Raw genomic sequence first — 11,797 nt, forward strand, 5'->3', positions numbered from 1 at the left:
TCCCCATCCTCAACTATGACCACCCTGCCCCGCCTCGTTTTTTTGAAGGCTTTTGCGGGGCGGGTCTAAACGGGGCAGGCATGCCCGTTTGCCACCCCTACCTAAAATAGGTTGCTCTAACTAAAGAGGTTATTTGTAGATTTCAGATGCCTTTGAAGAAAAAATGCACCGATTCCACAAGATTTGTTGTCATGTGGACCTATCATTGACTTTTGTCGTATGCCCTAGTCCACTTCTCTAATGGAATATTATCGATCCATCTTACTGTATATACATTTGTCAATCTGATGTCTTCACAGTAGTGTTTGAAGGAAGGTTCTTTTAATGCATACCCTGCGTTGACAACCTTCTTCCGTACCGTCTTGTCTTTGATCTCTTGCATGAAATTTTGAGCGATATGTATACTGCAGTAGACATGCGTTAAAGGGGGATCTTGTCATTCATTATCAAGGTTTTTATAGGCACTCACAATTGATGGATGTCTGTCTGAGATCAAACATAAGTTAGGCTGAAGGGCAACGTGTAATCAAAGATTTTTTTAGTAAAAAACTCCATCCATCAGCAGTCTCCCATTCAACCAGAGCAAATGCGATTGGAAAAGTATTGTTGTTGCAATCTTGTGCCACTGCCATGAGTAACGTTCCTTTATATTTCCCGTACAACCATGTTCCATCAATTTGTATAATATATTTACAGAAAGAAAAACCTTTGATGCATGGTTCATACACTTAAAAGAGTAGGTGGAATATGTCATTTCCACTAACACAAGTCTCGTATTTGGTATATGCCGAGAAGGTCTCCAAATTGACAACATTCCATGGAGCATAATGCTTAAGTGCCATTAAGTATTTTGAAAGTTCTTTATACGACTCCTCCCAATTTTTTAACACTGTTTCAACAACCTTAGTCCTAGCTATCCATGCCTTCCTGTATGAGGGAGTATAATTGTATTGTGTAATAATATGCAAGATTATTGTACTCACCTTCAATGACGGATTGTCGCTAATGAAAGACAAAATTTCACCGCATATCAACTGAGAGTTGAGTTTGTGATGGTCCTGCATTAGATTGGTGATTATGCAAGTGTGAGTTGGACCCATAAAACCTATCTCCCAAGAATCACTCATCTTCCAATAAGATGCTGACAACCGGAACACACATAGCTCATTATAGCAAAAGATCTTGTACCTCGTCACATTAGTTCGACCGACCCTATAATAAACTGATAATTCCATGCGATACTTTTTAATGGCTCTGACACAGTCTTCTTTTGTGCGGAATTTGTCTCTTTCTTTGAATGATCCTTGAGTTTGCACGTAAGGATTGTGAAATATATCTGACGATGGTTCATCTGCACCCAAGTTCAAGTTTGTCATGTATTTAGGTGGACAATATACATATGAATAGCTGGTAATGGCTCTTACTGGTGGTTAGCAGTTTCATCGTTCAGCATTTCATCAACCAATATCTTGTCTTTTTCTTCTTCCTCGTCAATAATATCGACTTCAGCTTGTTCATAATCGTTAGTTTCACAAAACACTTGTGATGGATCATCAAACCGAGACAATATATTTTGTTGTTGGAAAATATATAACTCAATATCGTTGAACCCAGAATGTTCATGACTGAGAAACATATTATGAACATCTTAATCATCTCGAATCTTTAGCTGATAAAACGTAAATTGGTTGTCTGCAAAAACATCAGATTTTTGTAGATGATTTGTGCTACCTAACTACGCTGCAACTTCTTTTCTATTCTTTGTTTCAAATGTGAAAATTTTGATCGTCTATATATTATAAACCGAGTAAATTCCGTATTATGAAAATTAAAACTGGATAACTCACATTCAAATATTTCACAATTGGTGTGGGCATTGATCATGTATTATGGTGATGGAGCCATTTTTGTAAAATGCAATTTATTTTCGTGTACTGGTTGTGACAATAGAGTATGAGTTGTGTCTTAGTTATATCAACATGAACTTAAATAGAGATGATGATAAAATTCCAAATAGTAATGTATGCGCCCTAGGAAATGACACATCCTTTATTGTTTTTCACTAAGGCGCCACTTGTAATGGCTTCTTCCTTTGCATGGAACTCTCTGAAACGATTCCCTTACAAGATTCTCTACATGGATGACCCTATAAAGACAATCTTGAAGGTGACTCGCATGCATGACCTTGAGGACAACCTAAAAGGAATATCTGTGAAGATTCTCTACATGATTCCTTACACGATTCCCTGAATGATTCCTTACACGATTCCATCTACCTTAGGAGGCGCCCTACCCAATTGTGCATGCTTCAAATGACAACATATGCACCATACACAATGGCACATGCCTTTAAAATGACATGCAAAAAAAATCACGTGATTGAACAATTCCCATCTATAAATACTGATGTATTTCTCAGCATTTCCATCAACCTATCTACCTTGTCTGCAACATACTCTCAACCTACCCACTTTGTCAGCAACATATACTCAAAAGTATTCAAAAAAATGTATCTACTAACAATGGGTGATGAACATCGAGGAACTATCGATAATATTTCGGCGTTTGTAAGTTATTATTTATTAATACTGTAGCTTATTTAATTTCCTTAATACTATAGTTTATTACTTATTCTTACTTATTTCCTTATTTATCTTTTGTTAGGACCTAAAGAGATTTCGTTGTCGTGTACATGAATATGTACCACACGACCCATTGGTAGATCCATATTTACGAGCATGCGGTTTTGATAATCTACTCAATATAGTGTCATACTCTGTTGATTACAAATTTATTCTTGCTTTGGTAGAAAGATGGAGACCCGAGACCCACACATTTCACCTTTCATTTGGTGAATTTACCGTCATAGTAGAGGACGTCGACATGTTATTGGGTCTACCTATCGATGGTAAAGCCGTAAATGATAGAGTTAATCAAGATAACTTTATATGCGAAGAATTGTTGGGTGCCCCTTTGTACGAAGACACAACTACAGGACAAACTTTGGGTCAACCTAGGGGTCAAAGTATTAATTTAAAATATCTTAAACAATATTATTCAAGTATAACACCAAACGAAGAATCAACTGAGTATGAAAAAATAATTAAGGCTCAGTGTTATATTATGATTCTATTTGGTAATTTTTTATTTCCCAAAAGTACTTGTAATACGGTAAATATTATGTATTTGTCGTTGTTACGAAACATAAATGAAGTAGACACATATAGTTGGGGTTTAACTGTTTTGTCCCATCTATATGGTTCGTTGTGTAAAAATGCAAAAAAAAAACTTGTACGTTTTTATTCTTGTGCCTATTTGCTACAAGCATGAGGTTTATCGAGAATACCGTCACTCGCCCCGATCAACGAGAAGCCATTCACATTCCCCTTCGCAACAAAGTAAGTTTATCTTAAATCTTCGAATTTTTTAGGATTTATACTATAGCTAACTGTAACTAATGTATTTTCAATCTTTTCATTTTAGGTGGTCAGTTCTGTGAATGAACTACAACATGTGTCCCAAACACGTTGTAGTAGTCTATCACAATCTTTTAGACCACATTGGACCAATCAATGTATTACTATTAAACAAATCTACTTTTGATTTAAGAAAATTATCAAATTACAAATCTTTTAATCATGTATTTTTCTTATACAGTTTATCTGGAGGCTGTATCTGGGTCTTGACCATCAGGTTAACACCAATGCTGCTGCAGTTTGGACAACAAAAACACCAATCATCAGGTTCACTACTGTGGAGATGCACCAGAGTGACCGTGTGAAACTGCAGTTCGACATGCAATAACAAATTCCAGACCCTCTGATGTGTTTGGGAGATTGACATCAAGAAAGAGTCGATGACCAATGAAATCATTCCGATTGGAGAGACTTTGCTAAAGAGATGTGTCATCATTGGAAGAGTCGACGTCAACACATCTTAAATGAACCAATCATACATGATGCTAAACAACTCAACATTATATGACTTGGTTTAGGTCAGTTACAACGCCACCGTTTGTGTTTGAGCTGATGTATTTGATTGATCCACGCCAATGAGCTTCGTCATCATACGTCCAACAATAAACCCCCGCCCAACAACCAAACCCACACCATTACCAAATCCAAGAACAATGTCAACCCATCCAGACCCAACGACCAACCTTACAACGTCACCATACCATATACACCTAACCACCTAACACCCAACCTCGCAACCAATACATGCCACATACTCAAACACAAAATCAATAGCCTAACCCATACCACAAACAACCATACACAACCACCTCATCCCACCATAATCCCCCACCAATAAACACCCAAACATCTCACCGCCACAACACGTAACCACATTTTGACTTTTCTTACACCACAAGAACCATTGCTCCATTTTCAAAACGATTCAATGACCCAATTCAATGACCCAATTCAACCAACCATACTGTCCACTCATAACCCAACTACAACAACATGGTCACCAAACTCAATTATGGCAGTGCCGTTGACGGCAACCCCCAACTATTTGGGAGAAATGATGACAAATTTGTCAAATACCGCATGACCTTCACACCGACCATCTTTTCCTCATGCCAACACTCAAAGACCCCAAATACCTCAGAGAAATCGTGGGAGATCTCGAAGGCAGATTAATGCATCGGGATGTAGAACATGAGACGTTTCGATCGGACGAGTCATTGATTTTCTTATCAATTGTTGTGTATTTCAATTTTTTATAATCATAATTTAAAAACAACAAAAAAACAAAAAAAACAAAGCATACACCACTTGCAATTGTGCATGCTCTTAATGACTAAATGGATGCGTCAATTGCATTGACATGTGCTGCATGCAATGACGCCTAAGTGTAAACTAAATAAACATGCGTGTAAACTAATTAAACATGCGTCATTAGTCTTGACTACTCCTCTTAAAAAATAGTTATTTTAATAAATAATTTGAAAATGAAATTAATTTGATATTATTTTATAAAATAGTGATTATTTAAATAAAAAAATAGAAAGCAAAATTGTTGGAAGTTTCAAAGGTGACTCACACACTCTCCCTACTAGTACTCCTTCTTTTTCAATAAAACAAGCCTTAAAACTTTTTATTAAAAATAAAACAACCACTTTATTTAACCTTACTTCTCCACGAAGTAGTCTTCACAACACCTCATTGCTTTTGGAGGTTTCAAATAAACCAACACTTGCTTCTTCTTCTCTTCTCTTCCTTTTTTACTCTAAAATCTCTCTTGCTTCTTCACATTTTTCACGTCATTATGGCTTCTCCAAAACAACACGTCGAAGAGATACGAAGAACTAAATTCTCCATTGGCGGAGAACCTAATCCATTGACTGAAGATCTTCATCACGCTGTCAAGAATCTCTCTGCTGAGCTTTATGCAAAAGATGTTCACTTCCTCATGGAACTCGTTCAAGTACATTTTCATTTTCATCGCTTTGTATTTCTTGTCTTTTGTTTCCTATAGTAACGGTAGTAACTGCCGTGATCGCAAGTGTTGCAACACTATGGTGTGAATTAATTATAATTTATAATTTAAATAATAATGTTGTTAAGATTTTATGGTTGATTTATGTGGTAAATTGTTTAATTACACGTAGTATTAATAAGACTATGCTTATTCATTCATTTTTTTAATGTAATTATAATGCATGATTTGATATGACAATAAGAGTTTTTTGTAGTTTAAAATTATAGTGGTTGAAATTAATGTTTATAAATATACCGTGAACTTATACAGAATGCTGAAGATAATTCTTATAACGAAGGAGTGAAACCAAGACTTGAGTTTGTTATAACTTCTGATGACATTACCGCTACGGGTGCTCCGGCTACATTGCTTATTTTTAATAATGAAAAGGGTTTTTCTCCGAAAAACATTGAGTCCATCTGCAGTGTTGGACGATCAACCAAGAAAGGCAACCGAAGTAGTGGATACATTGGAGAGAAAGGTATATCACATTCTTATATTGAAATGTTTCCTAAAGTGTTGATATGGTTAATTACTTTCAATGAAGTTTGGTTGAATTTTTTCTTTGTTTTGTCTATATCTGAATTATAATAGCATATGCATATGCATTTAATTTGTTTGAATGAATTCAATGTAGTTCTATCTATTATGTAAAATTTAAATGTATTTTTTTAGAAACCTTGGTCATTTTTGGAAATACTTGTTACTCAAGCAATACTATCAAAATTATGGTTTAATGTAGATATTTATTAGAGCTTCTTAAATTGAGATGATGCAAATCTTTGACAGAATGTCTTGTATGGAATTTCAGGAATTGGTTTCAAGAGTGTGTTTCTAGTTACTGCTCAACCTGATATTTTTAGCAATGAATATCAGATAAGGTTCAATGAGAAGCCATGTCCACATTGCAGTCTTGGTTATATAGTTCCTGAATGGGTTGAGGAGAAGCCAACCCTCGAAGACATAAAGAAGATATATGGTAAAGATTCTCTTCCAACTACGACAATTGTCTTGCCTTTGAAGCCGGATAAGGTCAATCCTGTTAAACAGCAGCTGTCAAACGTTCATCCAGAAGTCCTTTTGTTTCTGACAAAAATCAGACAACTTTCCGTCAGAGAGGTTATCGAGAATCCCACACAGAACACTGTAACTGCTGTATCAATTTCAAGCGAGATTGACTTTGTGACAATGAAAAATATGAATGCTGAGTCCTACACACTCCATCTCTCTGCAGAGGAAAATAGTGATGATGAGATGGAATGCAGCTACTACATGTGGAAGCAAAAGTTTCCAGTCAGGCTGGAAAATATGGTTGAAAGGAGAACAGATGTGGAAGAGTGGGTTGTGACATTGGCTTTTCCAAATCAGGAGAGGCTTCATAGAGGCAAAAGCTCACCAGGGGTCTATGCATTTCTTCCAACAGATATGGTTACTAATTTTCCTTTCATTATCCAAGCAGATTTTGTTCTCGCCTCGTCAAGGGAGACGATTCTCCTGGATAATAAATGGAACCAAGGGATACTTGAATGCGTTCCATCTGCCTTTATGGACGCATTCAAAACACTTGTCATAGGATCAGATCAAGCTCCAGTATCTAGTTTGGCTCGAATGTTTAAGTTCCTTCCTGTTGAAAGTTCTCCATTTGAGAAGTTTAATCATGTGAGGGACAAAATCAAAGCAAAATTGGTTGAAGAAAATATTATTCCTATTGAGACATACACAGAGCAGAAGCACTTCTATAAGCCTGGTGAAGTTCGCAGACTGCTGCCTGAATTCTGGGATATTTTGAATAAAGCCAGGGACGAAGGAGTGTATCTGCTTAACCTCTCTTCTCATGATGGGAGGAAGATCTTGAGTTCTTCCTTTGATACAAGCGAGTATGATCAAGTACTCAACTTTTTAGGGGTGAAGTTAGTTGATGTTGATTGGTACGCAAAGTGTATCCAGAGTTCTAATCTCGTGGATGGAGTATCGGAAAAACTCTATCTTCAGCTTTTACTCTTTGTTGCTAAAAACTGGTCTTCAAAATTTAAGGGCACAAACATTAACAGTATTCCTTTGATTAAGTATGTGGCCTTGGATGGAACTCCATCCTCTTTCAGTCTTCATGAATGCACACAGCCCCATGCAGGTGCCAAGCGAGTAGTAATTACAGACTCAAGTGAGTCTAATGCTTGCTCTTGGCTGATCGATTGGAACAAAGAATTTGCATGTGTAGCCAACCGTTTTTTTATGCCAGAAAGCACACAAAAAGCTATTTTGCGTTTTTCCCGGAAACAGACTTTGATGGAATGGCTTGTAAATCAAGTTTATGTTACTGATTTGAGTGTGTACACTTTTGCTAAAGTCCTCTGCAACTCTGTTAAAAATAACAGGAAACATGCTATTGCATATGCTCATTTTTTGTATCACTCATTGTCAATGGCTTATTTGTCAAAGCGGGAGGTTGATACTCTCTGTAATTCTATGCCACTTGTTGATAATTATGGTTCTATCACCGAAATAAGAAAAGGGGTTCTTGTGCCTGCAAATGTGAGCAAATGGGCAGACTTAATTGTTTCTAATCCTTGGAGGAATGAAAATTATGTTGAGCTTGGAAAGGAGTACCTTAATGCATCATTTTGTGCAGGTCAATTTACAGATTCCGGGGAGCTTATCAGTTTCCTTACTACTCATGTTGGAGCTTCTGACATACCTCATATATCTCCTCCAAATGCTGGGTTTTCAGCTGTTGATACTCCACTAACCAAAGACAATGCCTTTTTGCTATTGGAATGGATTCGGAATCTGAGGTACAAAGGAGTGCACCTACCAAAGAGGTTTTTGGAATGCATAAAAGAAGGCAGCTGGCTTAAAAATACTCTCAATGGATACATGCCCCCCTCAAAGTCGTTTTTAATTCGCTCACCATTGGGGAAAATTCTGCAAACAGGTTCTGTTCTTGTTGATATTCCACTGATTGATGTGAGCTTCTATGGGGATAGAATAAATACATATGAAGAGGTGTTGAGAACAATTGGAGTGATGTCCAGTTGTGAGGAAGCATGCAATTTCATTGGAAAAGAACTGATGTCTCGTGCATCTTCCTTCACTTTAAGCAAGAATCATGTTCTTTTGATGCTTAACTTCATCCAATATCTCAGGGGAAGTCTTCTTCCTTTGGACAAATTTGTGAACAGCATCAAAGATGGGCCTTGGCTCAAGACATCTTGGGGTTTTAGGTCTCCTGAGGGATCTGTATTGGATGATTCTGAATGGAAAGTTGCATCTGAAATTAGCAATATTCCTTTTATCGACCAATCTTATTTTGGTTATGAAATATATAATTACAAAGAGGAGCTCAAGTTGCTAGGAGTGATAGTTGGCTTAAGTGGTAATTATGAAACTGTCATCAAGCATTTAAAATCACCGTCAAATTTGGCATCTTTGACAGCTGAGGCTCTTCTTTTGACAACGCATTGCATGAGACTCTTGAATGACAGTAGTAAACTATCTACTTCCCTGAAGGGAACAAGCTGCCTGAAGACAAATATGGGTTTCAAAAAGCCAAGTGAATGTTTCTTGTATGACCAGGTGTGGGGCTGCATTTTGGATGTATTCAGTAGCCTTCCTGTGATTGATCATAAATTCTATGGAGAGAAGATTTTTTCATACAAAGCTCAGCTGAGGAAAATCGGTGTGGTGGTTGATTTTGAAGAGGCTGTAAAAATATTTGCTTCTCTCTTCAAACAGAAGGCATCACAAACTTCATTTTATAAAGAAAATGTCATGTCATTCCTTTCTTGTTGCAGGAAGCTGAAAGGAACTGATTATAGATTTCCTCCTGATTTCTCAACCATTATACGTAATCAGAAGTGGCTGTACACTAAGGTTGGCTGTTATATGTGCCCGAAAAAATGCATATTATATGGTCCGGAGTGGAAATCTATATCTTCAATTACTCGTCTCCCATTCATTGACGACAGTGACAAATTTTATGGTACGACAATATATGAATACAAGTCAGAGCTAAAGAATGTTGGCGTTGTTACTGAATTGAAAAATGGAGTGAGGTTTGTTCCCGAGTGTCTGGATTTTCCTTCAAATCCCTCCACGATTACTCCTGAAAGTGTGTTTTCTTTGCTGGAATGCATCCGAAGCCTATTGAGCGAGCATAAGCTTTCTATTGATGATGAGTTTAAAAAGAGATTGTCCAGAAATTGGCTGAAGACACATGCTGGTTATAGGCCTCCAGAGTCATGTTTGTTGTTTGATTCCAAGTGGAGTTCTTTCTTTAATCCAACTGATGGGCCTTTTATTGATGCGGATTTTTATGGACCTAAAATAACATCTTTCCAGAAAGAACTTAATGCAGTAGGAGTAGTTATTGACCTTGAGAAAGGGTGTGCCTTGCTTGCCAGTCACCTTGACTCTCTCTCTAACACTGATAATATTGTGAAGATATATGGGTATTTCATTTATCCAACTACTTGTTATGTCTCTCTGTTTACTTCTTTCTTGTCAGCCACCTTAATACTTTTTCTGACTTCTATAATATTATGAACATATATAGGTACTTGTCCGAATACAGTTGGAAACCAGAGAAGGAAGATGACAAGAAAATTTGGATTTCAAATGCAACTGAAGGTGGGAAGTGGGTCAATTCTGAAGAATGTGTCATACATGACTCGGATAAGCTTTTTAGTTTAAAATTTTATGTTCTTGAAAATATCTATGATAAGAAAATTCTTCCCTTCTTAATCTTTTCCATGGAAGTCAGGACTAAGCCCTCACTTGATGATTTTGTTGATCTTTGGAATGACTGGGAGAGATTATCCGAAGAATTGTCGTATGACAAGTGCAGGAAATTCTGGATGTTTGTCATGAAACACTTGGGCACAAATACCGAGAAGAAACTTTTTGACAGGCTGATCAAACTACCTGTAACAACGAGCAGCCTAAAAATATTTCTGGTAGATAAGAAAGATGCTTTTATTCCTGATAACCTTCATCTAAAGAAGCTCTTTGAGCAAGAGAAAATTTTTGTGTGGTATCCTCAGCAGAATTTTGGGCCATCCTCCATTGCAAAGTTGTATGATATCTACCGAAAGATAGGTGCTCGGAATATCTCTGAATCACTATGCAAGGAAGAATCATCCTTAGTTAACGATGACGGTGTTGAAATGGTGCAAGTTGACCGTAATAACATTTTCAACTTAAAAGGTTTGGTTAAGCTCATTCTTGGTTTCCTTGCTGGTTCAAGTCTGAAAATGGAACCTGATAAGAGGCATGAAGCTGTTCAAGGTCTTCTCAACCTGAGTTTCCTCATGACAATGGTGCCAGTCACGGTAAGCTATAGTTTATCACTATCATCAGGGAACATCGTTGTCAAGAAATATGACAAAATGGTTCGCTGGGATAGGCAAAGTTCCAAGTTTTTCATCCAGAAAATGGATGAGCCTAAGAGAAATGCACTGAAGTATGCAACATATTTATCTGAGACAATATCAGAAGGTGTTTTGTCTGAGAATCATGATTTTGTTCCTGCTCTCTCTGAATTAATCACACTGGGGTTTGTGCTGAAATTCAAGAACGAAGATGTTGAATTTCTGATGGAGTCCAAGAATTTGCAGATTTTCTGTGAGGATGAAAAGTTCCTCAGTTCTGCCTTCCCATCTGACTGAGTATCATGTATTGGTTTTACTTGTTATTGTGTGTGTGTGTCTATTTGCAACTCTAGTAAAGTTCTATGATCAATTGTTTGTGTTATTTGTTTCTGCTATGCCTGGATAGCTGGTTTGCAATATGCAGCAGCTGTAGCACTATTCATTGTTTGTTTCTGATATATTCTAGATTAAAGGGAATACTCTCTTTGAAAAAGTAGTTTCCTTTTGGTTTTTGTTTGATTGTTGAAGTGATGCCATTTCAAGCAATGCATGCATCAAGTGTATCAGTTCCAAATGCCTCAATCTCCTTTGCAACATGCATTCATCTTTTAACATTGCTTTTATTTCTTCCGCCAAATGCTCGTTTAAATAGAGAGAATATAATTAACATTGCTTGGAAATTTTAAAATAAAAATAGAGAATGTTTTGTAATAAAGGACAAATAATAACATTATTCTCCAAACATAGTCCAAACATAGATACAATATATACATATATGCATTAGGGAAAATAGACACATTTTTTTCGGCTAGTTATTTAAATAGAATATGGTTAACATATTTCATGAATTTTTATTTTAATGAATAAAAATTGTGCTATCAAAGATTTATAAGGTCAAATCAGCTCAATACACGAGTAACACGAAAACATTCTCTAAAAAT

General features: G+C 36.6%; 1 protein-coding gene across 1 annotated transcript; it reads left to right on the top strand.

The window, feature by feature from the left end:
* The first annotated feature begins 5,151 nt into the window (after window positions 1-5,151).
* Window positions 5,152-11,438, top strand: LOC127076579 (uncharacterized). The gene is made up of 4 exons (XM_051018264.1): window positions 5,152-5,436; window positions 5,761-5,971; window positions 6,302-9,938; window positions 10,043-11,438. The coding sequence occupies exons 1-4, from the start codon at window positions 5,278-5,280 to the stop codon at window positions 11,151-11,153; spliced, it is 5,118 nt and encodes a 1,705-aa protein (XP_050874221.1). The 5' UTR covers window positions 5,152-5,277; the 3' UTR covers window positions 11,154-11,438.
* Window positions 11,439-11,797: the final 359 nt, after the last annotated feature.

Source organism: Lathyrus oleraceus, chromosome 4, assembly GCF_024323335.1.
Source record: "Lathyrus oleraceus cultivar Zhongwan6 chromosome 4, CAAS_Psat_ZW6_1.0, whole genome shotgun sequence".
Classification (NCBI taxonomy): Eukaryota; Viridiplantae; Streptophyta; class Magnoliopsida; order Fabales; family Fabaceae; genus Lathyrus; species Lathyrus oleraceus.

Bases quoted from the DNA above. Each gene is read 5' to 3' on its own strand.
- LOC127076579 (XM_051018264.1), top strand. From the start codon at position 5,278: ATGGCTTCTCCAAAACAACACGTCGAAGAGATACGAAGAACTAAATTC. The intron at 5,437-5,760 runs GTACATTTTCAT...GAACTTATACAG, and splicing joins TCCTCATGGAACTCGTTCAA to AATGCTGAAGATAATTCTTA. The intron at 9,939-10,042 runs GTATTTCATTTA...GAACATATATAG, and splicing joins AATATTGTGAAGATATATGG to GTACTTGTCCGAATACAGTT.